Genomic DNA, 22,078 nt, shown 5'->3' on the forward strand with positions numbered 1-22,078 from the left:
ATTGTTTATTTTTGCTAGAATTCTCAATTTATTTTGTTTGGTTGTATGAGATTGCACAGTTTAAGTATCTTCGTATAATCACGAGAACTAAAAAGAAAAATGAAATAAATAAAGTGCATTCAACCTATTGGGTTAACTTATTGTTAAGAAACATCTCAAGACATTTTTATTTGTTCAGGCTTTTCCTTGATTTTCTGGAACTCCTGTTGTGTTCTCAGTTTTATCTTGACCTTTAAAGTATATATTTTATTAAATATTGTTTTGATTGTTTAAGCGCTTTGTGACCCTGGTCTGGAAAAGTGCAATATAAATATAAATTACTTACTTATATTAATTACATTTTTGCTAAGGGCCAAATAGTGGCTTCACACCGGCTTTCTTCCTAGATAATTTTGAAATTATTCGACAGAGAAAGTATTCAACTGAAATCATTTTCCCTTAAACAGTTCACTGAGTGTCCACACGGTGACGCTGTAGGAAAAGCTTATCGTGTCAACCTCAACAAATCAACATCCGGCGACACGTCATAGGTGATCAACTACCATAACTTGCTCTTTTAAGGATATTCCAAGACAATCCGGCCCGTAAATCCGTCTGGATTTTTGTTCAAACAAACATTGAAAAGACATCTACACACCGACCGTCTGGAGCTTCAGATGGGGGAAGTGCGGAAGCTGCAGAAGAAGTTAAGGCAGATTGAAAATCTGGAAATAAAAATCAGTCTCACACCAGAAGAGAGATTTAAGGTACATAAAAAGATCCTCCACATTTATAAACCCAAATCCTTCCTGTTTTAATGTTGTTTCTATTACAGATATCACGCTGTGATTCACTCATGCTTGATGGGATTGTTTTTCTTTTCTGCATTATAGTTCTACTTAAACTGTAAAGTGTCTTCTGATAAAACACCTTGAATAGAATCGAATAGAAAATTGAATGTCACCCAATAAGATAATTATTTAATAATGATACGTTTCATAAAAACACATAGTAATGTTTCCCTTTTTATAGTATTTATGGATTGTAAATATAAGAATCCATTGATAATGGAAGTATCAGTTATCTACGATGCCTTAAATTAAATTAAATTAATAATGAAATGCAAAATCAAACAAATAATTGTTGTTCCTTCTTACCTGTACTAGCAGTATCATGCAATAGAGTAATGCATATATATACAGTATATATATATATCTATATAATATATATCTACTACATCTCCTCGTTTACTCTGGCACTTTGCATTTTATAATTTTATTACTTGACAACACATGATACAGAATAACAAAAGCTGCAGTTCAAAAAAAAAAGAAAAAATGGGATGGATTTATATTCCCTTTCATGTACAGCTTGTTGTGATTATTTACTATTAATTTTGTCTGTTTCTGTGCATGGACTTTTAAATAAATTAATAAAAAAAAGAAGATAATTCTTCTTCATCGAATATGTAAATAAAAAAATAATATTATTGTATAAACAAAAATGTCATGGATCATTAGAGGACTAATGCAGTGTTTGAGATTGTGTTACGTATTATTTGGCTTTTCCTTGATTTTCTGGAACTCCTGTTGTGTTATCAGTTTTATCTTGACCTTTAAAGTATATACTTTATTGAATATTGTTTTGATTGTTTAAGCGCTTTGTGACCCTGGTCTGGAAAAGCGCTATACAAATAAAAATTACTTACTTATTTACTTACTTACGTGCTTAAAACATCCCACCAGGGGATGCGCTCTGTTTCATGTGAAAGTAATATAAATCAAAATTGATCAGCTTTTCTACTTTTTTGATGTTCAGTGAGAGAAGACACAAGGGAGTGAAATAGGGACTTAATCACAAAAATAAACTAGATTGTCTTTCACAATCTTCTTTCGTCTTTGTCATGACACAATTTCATATGATTAAAAAAAAAAAAATAGGTTGCAAACAATTAATTTATGTAACTCGAAATCATTAACTATAAAGCAACATTTTCATAAAAACAACATTTTCTGACTAATACTGCAGATAAAAACACCCCCAGAACCCTCAGTGATTTATCTCTTTTCTAAGAATAAAATCGTTGTCACGCACCTTGGAAAATAAATGAATAGGATAACGAGAGTAATTGTATCAAATTAATTAGTCTCTCTTATATGGAAGATATGAGCAGTTCTCTAAAGAAATGTTAATCTGGTTAGTCAGCAAGTGGGTTAAATTAATGAACCTAAAACAGCCAAATGTGTTAATGTAGTCTCTTTAAATTGTTGCATTAGACATTTTTAAGTACGTACAGACCTCTTTCAAACCACGCTGACAGCATGACCCAGTTTTTACATCATGTTTTAATAAAACAACATCAGATCTGCTCATAATAGCTACATAGAGAAACATGCAGAAGCAACTTTGAAGAACTTCAGACAAATAGTATAGTTTATACGTATTTAATTTTCCAACTTTTCCCTGAGGAAATTTGACATCAGACGTGAATCCGATTGGAACGCTTCTTGTATTCTTTTTGTTTCATCGGGACAGCATCACTTTTGTAATTATAATTTAAAAGCATCTGTTTGAAATCATTGGAAAATGCTCTGATGATTTTGCACAAAAGTATCGCACAAAATGATCTGGAATTATCGCAGAAAGTAACATTGTATTATAACGTGTATTATTTTGGAAGTGGAGCTAGAAAGGCTGCCTCGGTGCTCTGTTCTGTTACTCTATTGCTTATTTTGTGTGTTATGTCATTCGTTTATTCTGTACTGAAACCATGATTGATCAAATGGATTTTAAACTCAATCACAAAAATTGCCAAAATTTAAATTATAGGTGAAACAAAAGTCTATATCTATACATTGACGATTGAGTTATAGGTGGCATTCCATCCCTTCATGCTTCCATCTGCATTTCTTTTTTGTTATTTGGAAATGTTCAAATTCATTTTTGACACTTAAAATATTCATGACCCTGGTCTAGAAAGGCGCTATATAAATAGAGATTATTATTATTATTATTATTATTATAACACTTAATGTTGTTTTTTGGACTTAACCAAAATCATTTGATTAGGTTTCACTTGTCTTAAAAAAGTGAATAATATGTATTGTACTTATAATTCAGACAACACCAAAGCAGCCTGGATTCTAGAACAACTTGATCACATTATTTATTCATCATTATGTTCCTTTTATGATTTCACCGCTGCAAAAAACCTTCTTTTCAGCAGCACTCTTTTGATCTGTTCCCTTTATTTGTGCTTCTTGTCTCAATAACCCCAAACTTGAAATCTAATGAGTTCAAAAAGTATTATTGAGGATCAAGAAGCCAGAATAGATAATTTTTTATCAGGGTTCAACATTCATCCTTTTTTTCTGTCTCATTTATCCAGTCTGGCAATCAGATCGAGTCCCGCTTGTACTTGACTGCCTGCAGTCATGCATCACTGATGATAATTCAATAATATGATAATAAGACAGAGAGAGAGTTATTTTCAGCAGCCCAGAGAGAATTCATGCTTTTGACATTTAAAAAGTGGATTCAGATGAAAATGACAAAGGGGAATGTTTTAAATCCAGCGCAGGAATATTATGATACACAAACACACATAGGATTAGATGAGATATCTTGATAGTTACTTCATAAAGTAAAGGTCAGAATGGCAAACGTTTATTATTTATCATCCAGTAAATAAAGAACCAAGTCTTTATTGAGAGATTGGAAATAAAGTAGCTCCTGCACAGCCTTGCTGGGTCACTCTTCTACCATGTATTGATCCCTAAAAAAAGAAAGAAACCTGAAACTTAAATGTATATTTTTATTTGTTGTTAATGACAAATATGTCAGTATCATCATCATAGATATCCCTGGTGTTATCTCAGGGTCAAGGTGACCCGAGGGCCTGAAAACAAATTTGTTTGTTTTATCAGTTGTGTTTTCTCCGGATCGAGGCGAACAGCCTCTTTGTCTTCCCTAAAAACATGTGCAATGGTTAAGGTTGTTAAAGGTTGCTTTAACATAGGATCATTATTAAGTAAGTAAGTAAGTAAGTAATTTGTATTTATATAGCGCTTTTCCAGACCAGGGTCACAAAGCGCTTAAACAATCAAAACAATATTCAATAAAGTATATACTTTAAAGGTCAAGATAAAACTGAGAACACAACAGGAGTTCCAGAAAATCAAGGAAAAGCCTGAACAAATAAAAACGTCTTAAGATGTTTCTTGAAGGAGTCAGTAGATCATCAAACACAAAGAGAGAGGAAGATCGTTCCAAAGCTTAGGAGCAACAGCCTGAAAAGATTTCTCTCCTCTGGTCCTGAACCGTGTGCGAGGAACCATCAGTAGATTCTGATCCACAGACCTCAGAGCCCGAGCTGGGGTGTAAGGCTGGATCAGATCAGTGATGGAAGGAGGAGCCTGACCATGAATAGATCTGAAAGTAAGAACCAGAATTTTAAAGTTAATCCTGAAAGAAACTGGAAGCGTTAAAGAGTTTTAAGGATCAGAGAAATGTGAGTTCTTCTACTAGAGTGGGTCAGAATTCTCGCTGCAGAGTTCTGTATCAACTGCAGGCGAGACAGATCCTTCTTGTTAAGACAATTAATTAATTAAGACTTATTAATTGACAAATGCAATATGGTTTTTAAAAGATAATGTCTTTCAATGCAAAGTAAATATGGCATTCATGAGCTTAAAGAACTCTTCAGATCATGGTCATCGAGGTACTACATTGGTGGCGCTAAATGAGAATGGCTTAAAATATTTAGTAATGTTTTCGGGGAGCCAAAGTGTTTCTCCTTGAACATCTGTTTTCATCCACATGTTGAACTTGTTTTCATGGAATCAACACGGACAAATGATGTTTCTCGTAAACAACTTGTGGATTTAGCAGCTTGTGTCTTCTTCCCTCTCAGATCTCCAGGAAGGCGGAGCTGCGTTCCAGATTGGCTGAGCTTCAGCTGCAGCTCTCTGGCCCGGAGCTCACTCCAGGGATCGTGGGAGACGAGAAAGAGCAGAAGATGAAAAGACAAGTGTAAGTAAGCAAAGGGGAGACTCGCTGGTGAAGCGAGGGCCAATGGAGAAAATTGTAATTCATCAAAAGCTGCAATATGGGCTTTGAAGCCTTTGATTTGCTTTTGCGTGTCAATCTTAAAGCACTGGGGGTCGAATCCTGTCAAATTGGAACCTTCCGCTGACGGTTTGTGTAAACATCGTTCTAAAAGCCTGCGTTTAGAAGTGAGCCTCGGGGTGCATTTTAGGAAGATAATTGCTGCATCAAATTCATCCGGCTTGTAGATGAGACAACGGCTAATAGGTTTGTATAGAACTCTACAGGATTAGAAAATACATGTGTCTACGGGCCACACGTTCTAGCACACGCTGAATACTGCTGTCATTCTTTCTTATGTATACATAAATATATGTCCCTGAACATATGTGTGTTTGCAACTATATCTTCTGCCATGCATTTTTATAGAGATTAACAACGTGTTTAAATTCTCCTCTAAATGAGTAGATTCACAAATGGCTAATAATCCCTAACAATAGTAAGTAAGTAAGTAATTTTTATATAAATATTGTATAGCGCTTTTCCAGACCAGGGTCACAAAGCGCTTAAACAATCAGAAAAATATTCAATAAAGTATATACTTTAAAGGTCAAGATAAAACTGAGAACAACAAAGGAGTTCCAGAAAATCAAGGACAATAAAATAATTGTGTGTTTGTTGAATTGTATTAAAATATAATATATCATAATAACATGTTTGGATCAATATCAGGAGGATATTCCCAGCATGCATTTCAACAATGTACTTTGTAGTTATGCTACTCTTATGTGTCTCGAGTTTGCTCTTACTTTGGTTTAAAATGTTTTTATTGAGCATTAGTAGGCAATGCAAGTACACACCGGTACGACTCATACATCCCATCATGGCAGCAATTTCACTGCAAAGCCCTTATTTTAATAAAGAAAAGAGAAAAATGCATACATGAAGAGGATATACAGTACAATTCAAAACGAAGCAAATACCATGCACAACAAAGCGGCGATAGACAAATAAATAAAGGGTGAACATAATCCCTCTGGTATCAATGCCATATATCGGTCACTATCTATTGGAATGGACATGTAGCTACTGATTAAAGCTTTCAGTCAAAAACATGTAAAGGTCCTTAAATATATTAAGAATAATACTCGTGTTTCATGGAAAGTTTTTTTTTTTTGCGAGTTAGCTTTACAGCATCTGACTATTTCCATTTCCAGGCAGGATGTCTCTGCACCAATGGATGTGTCACTTTTACTTTAAAGCATTATTTTTATTAATAATATTTATTTTCACATTTTTTCAAGGTTAACACAAAGCAAACACAGTCCAAGCAAATGAAAAAATATATACAGTATGAAAAGAAAAGAACGCAATAAAAAAAACAAAAAACAAGGGGTGTTACATGCTTACTACACGTTATGCTGAGGCATTTTTACGTTTTTGATAGTCAGTCTACTTTTTCCAGTGCTTATTGTGGCTTTCTGCCTTAATTCTTATATAAAATGTAAATCTTTCCATGACAAACATATCCTCCACTATGTTCAGCCACCTATCCAGTGGAGATTCACTTTTGAGCCAATTTCTCATGATTTGTTTTTTTACAAGCTATAGTAAGTAAGTAAGTAAGTCATTTTTATTTATATAGAGCTTTTCCAGACCAGGGTCACAAAGCGCTTAAACAATCAAAACAATATTCAATAAAGTATATACTTTAAAGATCAAGATAAAACTGATAACACAACAAGAGTTCCAGAAAATCAAGGAAAAGCCTGAACAAATAAAACGTCTTAAGATGTTTCTTGAAGGAGTCAGTAGATCATCAAACACAGAGAGAGAGGAAGATCGTTCCAAAGCTTAGGAGCAACAGTCTGGAAGGATTTCTCTCTTCTGGTCCTGAACCGTGTGCGAGGAACCATCAGTAGATTCTGATCCACAGACCTCAGAATTAGGTTAATTAGCTAGAATGTTAAAAACATGAAGATCTTTCTTATCTATAGCAGTCCAAGGTAGAGCAAGGTACAGATATCTTGGATCCTTTGGAACCCTGTAGCCCAGAATCTCCTCGGAGACAACGATGACATCATACCAGAATTGTTTACAATCCGGTGCATGACCGAAAAAACGTGTGTGTGATTGTCACTCCGGCGACCACACTGTCTCCAACAATGTTGTTCTTTGTTAAATTGCTTAACTTTGAAGCGTTATTTAATGGTCATGCTTTATGTTTTCATCTTATACGTTTAAGTCAAGGTCAATATTCTGGTGAACGATCCTTTCAGGAGTTCAGATGTCTTGCTATCCAAGCCCATGGTGTGAACGGCGGCGCCCTCTTCTTCCTTTAAAATATTAGATTTTTTCCTGCAGACTGGATGGATCAGGGATCGGCTATTGAAGCTTCATAAAGAATTGTCTTCATTTTCACAGACCTCTAGATGACGATCTCTGCTGTATAATCGTTGCCTTGACTCAACTGTTGCAGTTCATATTTGCAATATTGTCACAAATAATCTGAATTCTGTGTACGTTCTGAAAGTGAGACTTTGATCCATTACTTAGCCCTTTTTTTTGTGCCGACACAGCGAGGACATCCTTCCATCGCCAACCTCTCCAGCAACGAAAATCCTCAGGGGAGAAGAGAAGTCCAGAAGTAAAGGAGCTCCGGCGTCTGCCGGCACCAAAGAGACGTGTGGAGCAGCAGACAGCAGCAGACATCAGGCCAGGAGGACTCAAGCCTCGGTGTCACATCAGCAGCCAGACTCTGACGTGGACACGGACCAGCAGACAGTACAGCAGAGTGAGCAGTAACTCATCCACTCATCCACCAACACAGGAATGTCAATGTCAGCCATTACAATACATTAATACGATCGAGAAAGTGAAAAGGAACCTGGGTCACAAGAGCAAATGTGTTGCGCTCTTAAACAACAACAAGAACAAAAGTTGTCCTTAATCCTGGAATTCTACAGAAAAATATTAGATAAAAATAATATTTTTGTTCATGTTCTTTAACTAAATATAAAAGTTATACCATCAATAGCAACTGTTCAGACTATTTTACCAAAATCAATCTCACTGCTTCATCCTTCAATCTCAAACTATTTTAGCGTATGTTATTAACAATTGTATACTGAGTACATATGTGTGTTTTCATGTGTATATTTAGCACCATATTTTATTTTTCTATATTACCAATAAATCAAGATATTTACTTATAGTTCCCTGTAATTTCCAGCAGAAATATAACCACATTAAAAGGTAGTTACATACACACTATAATCTTTTAGTGTTTAAAGGTTGAGAACGGGACAAACGTGCTGTGTTTAAAAAACATCTGACATTTTAAATCTGATGATAGTTATTTTTATCAAGGGGAATATTCAAGGCACCATATTTTGCTGGCTAACTATTGTAAGTAAGTAATAGTTATTTGTAAAGGTGGATTGTTTTGTTTCTTCTTTTGTTTAGATTTAGACTAAAAATCCCTTACAAATATAGAAATCGGGGTTCTCAATTTTCCCCTTTTTCTGTCATAATTAGTCTCAATGGAAAGTGTCATGACTCTCTTTTTTTAAAGAAACGTTATTATCCCTTGTTATCTCAGGGTCAAGATGAACGACCTGCCTGGCTTCCATAAATACATATGCACTGGTGGAGGTTGTTCATCTTGACCCAGAGGCAACAAAAGGGATACCTCAAACTCATTTGTTGTCCTTCAGGTCACCTTGACCCTGAGATAACGCAAAGATAATACACGATAAATGCGAATGTTGTAAGTTGCTATCGGACAAAAGAAAAAGGGACAAACAAATGGCCTGGAGGATCAAATAAAGAAGAAAAAAGAGCCCTGTAACAAAGAACTTAAAAAAATTAACAAGTGATCTATGAATGTAAAATAAAAATTTGCATTCATTTCCACGATGGCTCTCAATATTTCAGTTGAACCGTTTAAAGAAAAGTGCTTGATCTAAAGGTCGGCTGTTTAAACGCGGACCCGGGTCAACACCAGGGTAGCGGCGCTAGCTTGAATTATTAACATTAATCAGGTTAACATTTCCACACTCACACTGGCTCTCATTACAAGCAGACTGGCTGCATCACAACCCACATTCCACAGCCTTGGAGCGAGATCGCCCCACGCTTCACAGCAGTCGACTAATCCATATTAAAGAAGTGTGTAGATTAGCAGGCTGTGGTGCCGATGAGTCAACATCACTAATTGAACCAAATTCCTTCCTGTTTTTCCAGGCGCAGATGCTGAATTCACTTCCCTCAGAGCGTCTTGGGAGAAGGCAAAGTTCCGCTTGAGGCGATTGGAGGGTCACAACGACATTGTCACATGTGTCGTTGCCGTTGACAACCTGGTGATTTCCGGGAGGTAAAATATACATTTGCATAATAGCTATGCAAAGTGACCATTTTAGCTAATTTTCCCGCCAACATGCTGCAGCTCGTTTCCCAGACCGTCTGACTTGTGTTTCTCTTCCTGCTCCCCGGGACTCCACGGACTTCACTGCTTCCGTTGCAGTTTTTAAGAGCCTTCTGTTTCACTCACGCCATCTTTCCTCTCCTTTTCACACCAGCCGGGACACAACCGTGAAGGTGTGGCATGTTCCCACGGCAACAGAGCACAAGAACCTGGGGGGTCACACTGGTGGTATCACCTGCCTGTCAGCCCCGCCCCCCGAGTACTGTAAGAAGCTCGGTGAGCATGCACACACACAAACACACACACACACCTACACAAACACACACACACACACCTACACACACCTACAGAAACACACACAAACATACGCAAAAACACACACAAACTCAGACACAGACACTTGTTGACACAAAAACACACGCACAAACACACACACACAAAACTACACAAACACACACAAACATATGCAAAAACACGCACAAACACACACACACACACAAACACACACACACACACACACACACACACACATACGCGCACACACACACACGCGCACACACACAACTACACGCACACAAACAGGTCTGCAACAAAACAGCATTTACACCTGTTAAAACACAGAAAAACACACACAGACACTTGTTGACACAAAAGCATGCAGGCACACACACACACACAGACGTGAAAGCGCACACGCAGTAGGTAAGCAAAAAAACTTCATTTTACACTTTTAACATCCAAACAAACACACTCACACACTCACACATAGGTGCACGTTGGCACGCAACAAAACATAATTCAGACTTGTTGACACACACTTGTTGATACACAAACACAGTAGCATACACACTAACAAACCCACTCGCCAAAAAAACAGCATTTACACACACACACACACATACACAATGGATACAGATCCACAAGCAGTGTTAAAAACACTCAGTATAGACACATGAGCCGACAGACGCACACAAAGTTAGAACACACAAACCTACAGGATTAGGACAGAAGACACTCAACAACACAAGAACACGCACACAACGTGGTGGTCTGCATGAGTGACGCCGGCGTCCTCTGGTCTAGTAACGATGGAGCAGCTCCTCAGACACTTGTGAGACTGGAGTCGTTCTGCAGCAGCAGACTTCCATCACTCCAGCTCCTGCTCTCTCCCACACTTCCTCCTCTGACTCCGAAACACATGTTGTGACGCGGCGTGCTGAAATAAAGCAGCTTTCACTCTTGTATGTTACCACACAGAAGACGCCGCAGCATCCGTCCATCTGTTTAGTCCAGAAAAACCGAGCCAATAATCGGGTTTACGAGACAAGAAATCAAGTTTTGTCGTTGATTCTGAAATCATCTTAGCTATAAAAGTGCACATTTTTGGTCACGCAGATGACAAGAAGAAACTTTACAAATATATGACTCATGAATTCATCTGATGCAAAGAAAGAAATGCTGCGGCTTCCTGTTATGTGCATCGCGTAGAACATCTACTTCTATTTTCATGCCTCTTAGTTCTAGATGTCAAAAATTAAATTGGAAGCTGCAATATCTACCGGAGCAAAGTGTCAAAATTAAGAGTAATTTCATGTGGCCCGCTGGATGGTTGGTTTAAAGTAGATGAACATTCATGTTGATATGATGAGCTACAAAGATGTCAGTCTTTAAGATAAGATAAGGTTCAGAGATGAATGGATGTGATGAAATAGAGATATTGTCTCTAGCCTGCAGTTGATTCAGAACTCTGCAGCGAGAATTCTGACTGCTCTAGTAGAAGAACTCACATTTCTCAGATCCTTAAAACTCTCCTTAAATTCTGGTTCTTACTTTCAGATCTGTTCATGGTCAGGCTCTTCCTTACATCACTGATCTGATCCAGCCTTACACCCCAGCTTGGGCTCTGAGGTCTGTGGATCAGAATCTACTGATGGTTCCTCGCACACGGTTCAGGACCAGAGGAGAGAAATCCTTCCAGACTGTTGCTCCTAAGCTTTGGAACGATCTTCCTCTCTCTCTGTGTTTGATCAGTTTTATCTTGCCCTTTAAAGTATATACTTTATTGAATATTGTTTTGATTGTTTAAGTGCTTTGTGACCCTGGTCTGGAAAAGCGCTATATAAATACAAATGACTTACTTACTTACTTAATTGTGTTTACTGATTTTTTGTTTTACATCCTTCCCAGCATGGACTCTGTCTCTGTCGGACAAGGAGAGGTTCATCTTAAGTGGCTCTGCCGACTGCTGCGTGAGGGTCTGGGCCCTAAATGTCGGTACGTTTAACAACACAGGCAAACAAATCTGAATCTATAAGATGGAAACGGCCTCGAGGCCTCTCGTGTGTGCGTGGTAATCAATGTTAGCCTGTGTGACTGCTGGTGTGTGTCCTGTCAATTAAATGAGTATTTTCTTGTAACTCCTGCAGGGCAGTGTGTGAAGTCTATCTACACCTTTAATGCCGTGACGGCGCTATGCTTCGTGCCAGAGGGAGACGGCTACATCATTACCGGTTCAGGTGCCTTTTTTTTTTTTTACCAGGATGCAAGATTTAAACGTGAGCGACATGCTGGTCATAATAATTGTAGCCGGGCATTGTATTTTATCAACACTGTGTCTGGAATAGTAATGATGGTGTCAAGAAGAGCTCTGAGCGATATTGTGTTTATGGAAACTAAAATAAAATTTACATTTTTCAAATTGTATCACAAATTGGGAATTTTGTAGTCTTGTCTTATGACAGGGGTTTTTACCATTAGATGAATCTGATGTGTTTGTGCCGCATAGCTACAATCAAATAAGACACGTTTGGCAATTATTCTCTTTAAATGTTTTGTTTGTAATTACAACATTCTTGTTTTAACAAAGCTGCATTTTTAGTGAATAATCAGTGATAAATGCATCATTTACAATATTGGGAATCATTATTTTAGGAAACGACAGTAATCCATTCTCCTTTATACCTGAACATTTTGACAATCGACAATTCTTTGACAGTCCCCCCAATAATTCAGTGTATAGTGCGGAAAATACAGTAGTTTTCTGCATTTAAATGAATGGTTGTGTTATCTGAAAATATTGTCATATTTAATATTCACTGATGACTTTGTTTTAACAACATTATTTGTTGTTCTCGTCATTTACATTCAGCTGTATTTGACTCAATGGCTGCAACCTTTAGTTTCCACCAGCAGGAGTGAATATTCTTGAGTTCTTTTGTCTAAGTGATTAGAAAACATGAATAATACATCTGCTCTGTACAAAGTGCTGTACGTTTAGCAACAAAAAGTTATTGACCATTTGTTTTACCATGACAACTCACAAAAGCAAAAGAAGACCAACACAAAAAACCTCAACAATATTGTTAAGTTAAAGATTGACAATTAAATTAAATGGTACAAAAGAAACCATTTGAAAATTTAACTAAGCACCAAGCCCCTTTTAAAAACTTAAGTTATAAACAGAACAAAAGTTACAAAAGGTAACAACTTTAATACTGAACTTTTCTCTGATAAGAAAGTTGTTTTTGCTAAAAAAATAAAAGTTAAGAATTGACTTCCGTATGGCTTTGAAGCGGTTCTAGACAGACGTCAGGCGGCTCTGGAGGGGGAGGCAGTGAACTGTCGGCTGCGATGACGTGGGCTACTCTAGCTCTCAGGTTGAGGTTGCCGAGGTGGTTAAAAAGCTTCTTGGTGGCAAGGCCCTGGAGGTGGAAGAAAACCACAGAGTTTCTCAAGACCTCGGATGTTACGGGTCTGTCATGGCTGACACGTTTCTGCAACGTCTCATGGGGGTCCTCTTTTTAAAAAGGGGGATTAGAGGGTGTGTTCCAACTGTAGGGGATCACACTCTTAAGCCTCCCTGGCAGGGTCTATTCACGTGTCCTGTAAAGGATGGATCGTCAGATAGTTGATCCTCAGATTCAGCAACAGAAATGTGATTTTCTTCCCGGTCGTGGAACTGCTCTACACCCTCGGCAGGATGCTTGATGGGAGTTTGCCCAACCTGTCCATGTGTGTTTTGTTGATCTGGAGAAGGTATTCCATTGTATCCCTGTGTCCTGTGGCAGGTGCTCCAATAATATGGTGTTCTCAGAGCCAAGTCAGACTCCTTCCCGGTGAGGGTTGGACTCACTCAGGGCTGCCCTATGTCACCGATTCCGTTCATAACTTTTATGGACAGGGGTCGTTGGGGGGGGAGGCACTGCTTTTGGCAGATGACGTGCTCCTGTTGGCCTCATCTGACCGTGACCTCCAGCTCTTACTGCAAAGGTTCGTAACTGAGTGGGAAGCATCATGGATGAGAACATTTGGACATCATTTTTCTCATTCTTATTTGATAACTTCTATAGGACCTTTAGCTAACATTGCATTTCCCTGGAACTTTGTGTATTGTTGAGATATCACCACAAGGTAATGGGCGATAGTAAAAGTATTATGTAAAGTCATATTAGGAGGAGGCATCCAACTAAAGTGTATCTTGTAAGCACAAGATACACTTTAGTTGGATGCTACTAATTCTGGGAGGTACCTAGTAATGTTATTTGTGATCCAAAATGAAGTATTTTAATGTTGTTATTTAATTCAGAGAAAAACAGTGTTTCCCCTGTAAATTCAAGCATATGTAGATTCAGCTGTTCACTCTGAGCTCTGACTTCACATAGAAACTTATGTTTTATGTGTTGTCACAGATACTAGGTTGATATTTTCTTGTTTTTGTCCCCGAAGCCTCCAAAAACACTACAAATGACTCGGAGGTGATTTAAAAGCAATATTCTAGCTTCCCCTTCAGGCTTAGTTTCCACACTTGTGTGCAACTTTATGGCTTCTGTTGTTTTGGAGGGTTCAACTTATCAACAACTGAGCCTTTTATTTTCGTTTCTTTCTTTTCCAAACCTCATTGATGACATCAATAAAATCCTCCAGGTGGCACAGCCATCTTCCATCGAAGATACTCTTTCCACAGCTCAGTGGGGGCAAAGTACCTTGAATTTTTGTATTAAGCTTCTCTTGCCAGCCTTTTTTTTTTATTAACAGGCTGTTGTTGAAGCGCTTCTCACTCAATTCAGAGACTTGAAATGAAACAAACAATGCGGTTCGATCAATCCAAGGTTCAGGTTCATTATTATTTGTTTTTATTTATGATTAGATGAAGCTTTTGTTGAACACCAAGGCTCGTGTTTTTCTAAATATTACGTTGACTTTTTCTCAAGTGTTGTGTTGTCAAGTGTTCAGAATGTTTTGTGCTGGTATCAATACAGCCGAGGAGCTTGTGAATATAATCAGCCAAAACGGAATAAAACAACACTCATTGACTCTTTCTGGTTTTAATGGCCTCGGATGAACTTTTTAAGACTTGAAAATTTGAGTTTGTGTTAGAGAAACTTAGCCAGTGATGTGAGATCCATACTGTGTGTTAGCCAAGTGTTTAGAAACAAAAAAAGTAAAATCAATATTTCTGGAAACGGAGAAGTTTGTAGTTTTTCATTTGATACCAAAAGGTTGCCATCAATTACGATGCGTTTTCGCTCCTGCTCACCCCAAGTTTGTTTCCGGTCCTGCCAAGAAAGATCTGACTGTCTTGTTGAGCCAGTAGTGGAATCGAACCAACTCTGTAACGACCACAGAAAGGTTGTGATAAGACACAGCCTCCCCTGGAAGATTAGGTCCCATATGCAGGGAATTGATAAATCGTTCATTAATTTATTATATTTACAGAAAGTCAACATTACTACTATAAAAACAATATGAACAGCCAGAAGGTGAAAAGCGTTTATACATCCACCTGTGAATCCGTTTCTCAATAAATTGAATGATAATTTATTTTCTTTACAAGGGCACTGAAATGACAACATTTAATCCCTTGTGTGATCATTCTAATGGTAATCTACAGTGGTTGTTGTTGTAACAAGAGATACACTGAGAGAGAATTTAATATTAGTTTTAGTTTTAGTTTTTTTCCGCTTGTAACACGGCAATAAAACAGACAGATAAAAAATATAACAAGCCTACCAGACAAATCATTGTCAAGTTTGAGTTGCTTTTCTTACCTAATGAAAGCCTTTGTCGTCTTATAATAACAATATATATAATATAATGACTCCCTCCTGCTGGGTTCAAGTAAAACATGTTGCTGCTTATAGTCTGATTATTAATTCAAAAGTATCAACCGTCACAGCCAGTACCGTCTTAGACCGGCACTGGCTGTGAGGGAGAAGCAAGACAGGGGGATGGAGAGAGAAAAGAGGGGGATGGAGAAATGATAAGAGAAGAGAGAACAATGTAGTCCAAATATTACAGTACTTGAAATTAATGTTTTCCTCATGGACTACAGCAGGGGTGGCAAACCCGGTCCTCAAAGAGCCGCAGTGGCTGCAGGTTTCCAAACGATCAAGCATGCACAGTTTAACCAATGAGGTTTTAGCTGAAACAAGCAACACCAGATTGACAATCAACTGATTATGCTACTAAGTCACCTGATTGTTGAAAATGTGTCCTCTTTGATTGGTTGGAACAAAAACCTGCACCCACTGCGGCTCTTTGAAGACCAGGTTGGCCACCCCTGGACTACAGCAATAGGCTCAAGGTGGCACCTTCAGTCAATCTTGCCAAACTTAAATAAAATGTGTTCAGTGCGACAGTTGTGTTCAACATTATTCAACCTCCACAGCAGTATGTTTTTGAAGGATATATATATATATATATTTTATGCTAAGACACATGCGACTCGAAAAACATTCTTTGTAAAATACCAATTCATGTTCCTTCTGTGATCACCTCATAGACAAAGTTATTCAACCCTTGAGTGACATACATCCATGTTACATACTGTAGACGTGAAACATAGCTTCACACAATGAATGCAGTGATCTACACATATTTTAGCCCCTTCTTCATGGGCAAAGACCTCAGGTTTCTTGACATTCTTGGGCTTTTGATGGCCAAGATGTTCTTATCTCTTTCAGGCTGAATGTTGGTCTGATATTTATCCCATAAAAAGGCTCAGATTCTGCTCGCCACTCTAGAAAAGAATATCCCAAAACCTTTCTGGTTGTCCACATGGTTTTTGGTATCCTGTAGTCGACTCTTCTTGTACTCAGCAGGGTGGCACGTCTAAGTAAGTAAGTAATAGTTATTTGTAAAGCACCTTTCTAGACCAGGGTCACAAAGCGTTTGAACAATCAAAAGCAATTAAAAAATATATATAAATCTAGAAAGGCAAAGACAACATAAGACAAACACAGAATTCCCAGAAGATCTGCACAAATAAAAACGTCTTAAGACGTTTCTTGAAGGAGTCAGTAGATCATCAAACACAGAGAGAGAGGAAGATCGTTCCAAAGCAAGTGGAGCAACAGACCTCAGAGCCCGAGCTGGGGTGTAAGTCTAGATCAGATCACTGATGTAAGGAGGAGCCTGACCATGAATAGATCTGAAAATAAGAACCAGAATTTTAGAAATCTTGCCACCAAGAAAGAAACTGGCAGTCAGTGAAGAGTTTTAAGGATCGGGGGAAATGTGAGTTCTTCTACTAGAGCAGGTCAGAATTCTCGCTGCAGAGTTTTGTATAAACTGCAGGCGAGGCAGATCCTTCTTTTTTAGACATACAAATAAACTACAATAGTTATAATAGTCTAACAATGCATGGATTATAAGCTCTTTTTCTCAGTTGAAGGAAACAGTTTCAATCACCAGAGTTTCAGTTTTGTTCACATTTAGCTGCAAAGTGTTTTCATTTAGCCATTGTTTGATTTCTAGCAAACAATTGACTAAGCTGTTCAGCCTCTGGGGCTCAGTTGGATCAAAAGAGCAGTAGAGCTGGATGTCATCAGCAAAAATGTGATAAGAAACATCAGGAAATCTCTGAATAATTTTACCCAGGAGTTCTCACATGAAAGATTTCATCATCGATAGGTTAAGTTACACAGTTGCTTATCACACAAAATGAAAATGAAAAAAACTCTAGTATACATTATTCCAGGGGTGTCAAACTCAAAATGCAAGTGGGAAGGCAACATTTTAAACCCAGTCCAAGTTGCAAGCCAAACAATAGATATAGTAGATAAATACAGTGGTCCTGCTTTTATTGCAGGGTTTAGGTTCTGACCTCACCTTGATTTTAAAATTAAAATAAACTATTGTAATGACCAACCAGTAGTGACCAGCCGTCACTAAATAGAGCAGTGAGTTCTGTAGCAAGTTCTCTGTTTGTGTTGAACTTTATCTGCTGTTCAGATCATGAACTGTTTGTAACTGTGTGAACAATCTGGCTTTTTTAAAACATATTTAAACGTGTGGTACTGTGGCCAAACAGTGAGACTGCTGGAGGTGAACCATGTTGTGGCAAATTAGATTACAGTGATTAAGACTCGATGACTTATTAAAAGTTATTTTTGCCACACGACAGAAGCTTTTTCTCAGCTAGTAGTTGATCCTTTCTTTTGTCTAAATGTAAAAACTAGAATGGAATAGACAGTGTTTGACAGTGTGACGCAGGTACACCTGTGTTGCAAGTGCTTGTCACAAGAGAACCATTTACATAATTGAAATTATAATTATGTGACCAACGCTTGAATAACAATCTGTGGTGAAATGACCAAGTGATAAATCACACAGCCAATAAGAAATAGTATCAGAAATTGCACATATTACTTCAACACAATAAGCGTTCAGAAGCAATTGAAGGTTTAAAATAATGCATGTGAATGTTCCACGTCTGACAGCCACTGTAGCGCTGGCCCATCAGGGCTGTATCTCAGAGATTGAGAGCCACAAATGATCCAGACGGGCTCAGGTGGGTCGACCGTGACCAAGAGTAATGAGTGCCAGTCTACCGTCAGCATGCGTTAACCTCACACTCTGTCACTCCTCACAGACGGGGGCAAAGTTCAAGCCTGGAGCTGGCACACTTTCGAGAACTGCCAGTCAATCAACGCTCACCAGGAAGCGGTTACCTCCATCCAGGTGGGCGGGTCACTCACCCCTGCGCTCACTCTACTCCGAGTCTATTTTAGAAAACATGTATTTGTCTACGCTGGGAAACAGTTGGAGAACATTTGAGTTTTTCAAATAGTGAGAAGTCTCTTCTGAAGAAATCGATGGCTTCATATCTGGGCTTCTTTTCTCACATTTTCTTTCCTCATTTGTTGCTCCTGAGCAGGAAAATCAATATCGTGCACTGAACTGGATTTTTAATTCGCAGCAATCACTATTTCATCCAACATCTTGTTTAAAGGAGATAATTAAAATATAGAAGTGAAAAACAAATTAAATTATTTGGAATACACTGTATTACATATGCATAGAAAAATAATATTAATTTAAGAAATAATAATAAAAGAGTTAATACAAGAAAAGAATGAACACCTTTAAGTTATTTGAGAGCATTTTACACTTGAACATTTTTCAATGATGAAATAAACGAATGCAAAGTCAAATGAATTAATATTTTTAAAGAAAATGAAACATATGAGATGATTTTCTGGAACACAATCTAGTCATATTTACAATTAAGACTACCATAAGAGATAATTAAAGGAGAATAAATAGGAATTATTCAGGTAATTTATTTTCATAGAAAATGAAAATAAAAATGACAAAAACAACATAAAAAAAAGCTGCATGATTTAGTTCAAAATGTAAAATGGAGCAAAAAGTTTCCCCTATTATATTATATGTACAAAGTAAAGGTTTTGTCTAAAATAGAAGACGAACGATAGATTTGGCATATGTAACATAAATGATTGCATCTTGTTAAAGCCTCCCGTCGCCATGACAACACTGTCTCCTGTGCTGTAGTCCCAGGGTCCGCTCGTGTTCACCGCCTCCTCCGAAGGCGGGGTGTCTGTGTGGGAGAACCGCTGCTCCGACCGGGACCCCCTGAGGCTCCTGCATCACTGGAGTGGTCGGGTGACGGGCTGTGGAGGAGGGCGTCTGAGTCTGAGCCCGCGGGGGGACCGGGTCCTGCTGGCGCACGGACGGGCCTGGCTCAAAATCCTCCACTGGGCAACTGGTGAGAAAGTGTCTGCATGCTTGTGTCAGAAATGGACTAAAAGGTGGAAAAAATGTTGGCTGGTGCCCACGAATTAGCATAATCCCTCCACCCAACATCTGTCTGTTTATCATAGGAACCATGTCCAGGCTCACCAACCACAGCAGCGTCACCGGGGTAACAGATTGTGTTCACCAGGCAGCGGGGCTCCTAATTGGCTCCTGCTATGATCTGGCAAATGGAGAGAGTGTGCTGAACTGTGAGTAAATCAAATATAACTAACAAATATAATAACTTTAATAAATGTTTAGCCCGTTGCTTCTGATCCGTCTTTCTTTATGATAACAGAGCAAAATCATATATATAGAGTTTGTTAGCATCAAATCGATGGAAGTATATCAGTGCCATCATAATACTGAGTGGTTGAATTTAACATTTCAAGTTATATCAGCGAAGTAAATTAATTCTTTAATAGGTGGCATGAGAACTTATTGAAATTGTCCGTAGGTATGAGTGCGTGTGATTTTGTCGGAAGCGGTGGAAAATGGATGTAAAGCTGGGTGAATAATAATTTTAACTTAAGATGTGAATATTTTGAAAATGTTTTTCGTTTTACACACAGAATTAAAAGAAAAGTCTTGATTCAATGTTCATCTTTTAATTTGCAGCCTTTTTAAATTCATGACAAAAATGTTGTTATAACAGTGGCTGCAGTTAATTTTGAATATAAAAGTGAAAACGTATTGAATTCAGTAAATGTATTTTCAAATTATTATCAACTTTAATTATAGAAATAGTTGAATTATATTGTTAAATACATGTAAATGCAATAATTTAATATAGAAATTGTTGAATAAATGATGATTTAATGCTTAGAAAATGCAACGGTTTAATGAACGATTCAAGGTTTTTTGGCAAATAATTAGTTATTATTATGAGCCTTTTTCATCAAATGATTCTAGAAGAGGAACAAGTCTCTGTGTGTCCTCGACCTGCATGTCAACATGGATGTACGTCTACACTATTTATGCTAAAAGCTCAGCTGTACGGTCAATTGTTTTTGCTACGATTTAACTCAGACTCGAGTGTTTTTATGGGCGACCTGAGCTCGAGGCTAAAACGATCTTGACCTTTCCTCCCACAGTATTTACTCTGCCACGGTGTCGTTACTTGGCGTCGCTGACCTGCCAGGACGCTTCTAGAATCCTCTGTTTCGCGGCGTGGACCACAGGGAGCGGCGACCACCGCTGGGTCACGGGAGGTCGCGACCTGGTCGTTTGGGAGCAGCTGTCGAGCTCCGGGAAGCAAAGGTGGGCGAAGACCTGTCGACGTGAATTAAAAGACGACACTTTATTTATTTCCACTGGACTAATGGTCTAATTAAGCTCTTCATTTGCATATTAATGACTTTTCTCTCTTACTGGGGCGAGCTAATTGTGGAGCTGAAGTTGAGAAAGATTCTGACACACTTTTGTCTTTGGTCTGATGTGTTTAATTAACGGCGGCGGCGTGACAGAGGTGACGTCATCGTGAGGAGAGACAGTCGGTTGGACGCCGTCCTGGAGTCGGAGGGAGAGACGGAGGACGATGAGTCGGACGGTACGCATTGACACTTGGAAATGTCTCGCTCATTTTATGTTCAACTGTTTTCACTTCAGGTGAAGACGGCGACGGCGAGGAGGCAAAGGTTGGTCGCAGCGACGTATCGCAGGAGGGAGAGTCCGAGTCGTGGCTCCGCTGTGTCGTCCAATGAGAGGCCGGTCCTCGCACGTGTGACGCCGAAGGCTGAAGGCACGACGGCCTGCAGCCGCCGAGCGGAAATGAAAAGAGGGAGATGACAGCGGAGGAGAGAGAAGGAGGGGGTGACAGACTGAAGTGTGGATGCTCTAGAGGGAGAGAGGGAGGGAGGGAGGGAGGGAGGGAGGGAGGGAGGGAGGGAGGGAGAGAAGGGAGAGAGAGAGAGAGAGGAAGGGAGAGAGGGAGAGGAAGAGAGAGAGAGGGAGGGAGAGAGGGAGAGAGGGTGACGGACTGAAGTGTGGATGCTGGGGAGGAAGAGAGGAAGAGAGGGAGAGAGAGAGGGAGAGAGGGAGAGAGGGTGACGGACTGAAGTGTGGATGCTGGGGAGGAAGAGAGGGAGAGAGAGAGGGAGAGAGGGAGGGAGAGAGGGAGAGAGAGAGAGAGGGAGGGAGAGAAGGGAGAGAGGGAGAGAGGGAGGGAGAGAAGGGAGAGAGGGAGGGAGAGAAGGGAGAGAGGGAGAGAGGGAGAGAGGGAGGGAGAGAAGGGAGAGAGGGAGGGAGAGAGGGAGAGAGGGAGAGAGGGAGGGAGAGAAGGGAGAGAAGGGAGAGAGGGAGAGAGGGAGGGAGAGAAGGGAGAGAGGGAGAGAGGGAGAGAGGGAGAGAAGGGAGAGAGGGGACAGATTGTTTGGGTGTAAATATGACAATAAAATGACCTCCTGGATCTCACTCACAGGTTGTCGTTGTCCCTCTGTAGTCCAGCGAGGACGGATCTGTCCGAGGAAATGTATCTGAGCAGCCTGAGTGGACATACTCGACAAAAACTGACTCAAACCCTCCCTGCTCTCCTTTAGTGCTGTGTCTCAAATCGCATACTAGCGTACTCAAAGTTAGTATTTTTAGTGC

At 39.0% G+C, this 22,078-nt stretch overlaps 1 protein-coding gene across 1 annotated transcript; it reads left to right on the forward strand.

Annotated features, from left to right (window-relative positions):
- The first annotated feature begins 518 nt into the window (after window positions 1-518).
- LOC148067697 (uncharacterized) lies at window positions 519-21,304 on the forward strand. Its single transcript, XM_087806110.1, has 13 exons — window positions 519-746; window positions 4,892-5,010; window positions 7,605-7,819; window positions 9,271-9,400; window positions 9,606-9,727; window positions 11,639-11,725; window positions 11,878-11,967; window positions 18,324-18,412; window positions 19,247-19,460; window positions 19,576-19,698; window positions 20,584-20,749; window positions 20,956-21,038; window positions 21,098-21,304. Exons 1-13 carry the CDS (start codon window positions 657-659, stop codon window positions 21,190-21,192), a joined length of 1,623 nt encoding a protein of 540 aa, XP_087662236.1. The 5' UTR covers window positions 519-656; the 3' UTR covers window positions 21,193-21,304.
- The last annotated feature ends 774 nt before the right edge of the window (window positions 21,305-22,078 follow it).

Source organism: Callionymus lyra, chromosome 13 (assembly GCF_982586985.1).
Source record: "Callionymus lyra chromosome 13, fCalLyr1.hap1.1, whole genome shotgun sequence".
NCBI lineage: Eukaryota > Metazoa > Chordata > Actinopteri > Syngnathiformes > Callionymidae > Callionymus > Callionymus lyra.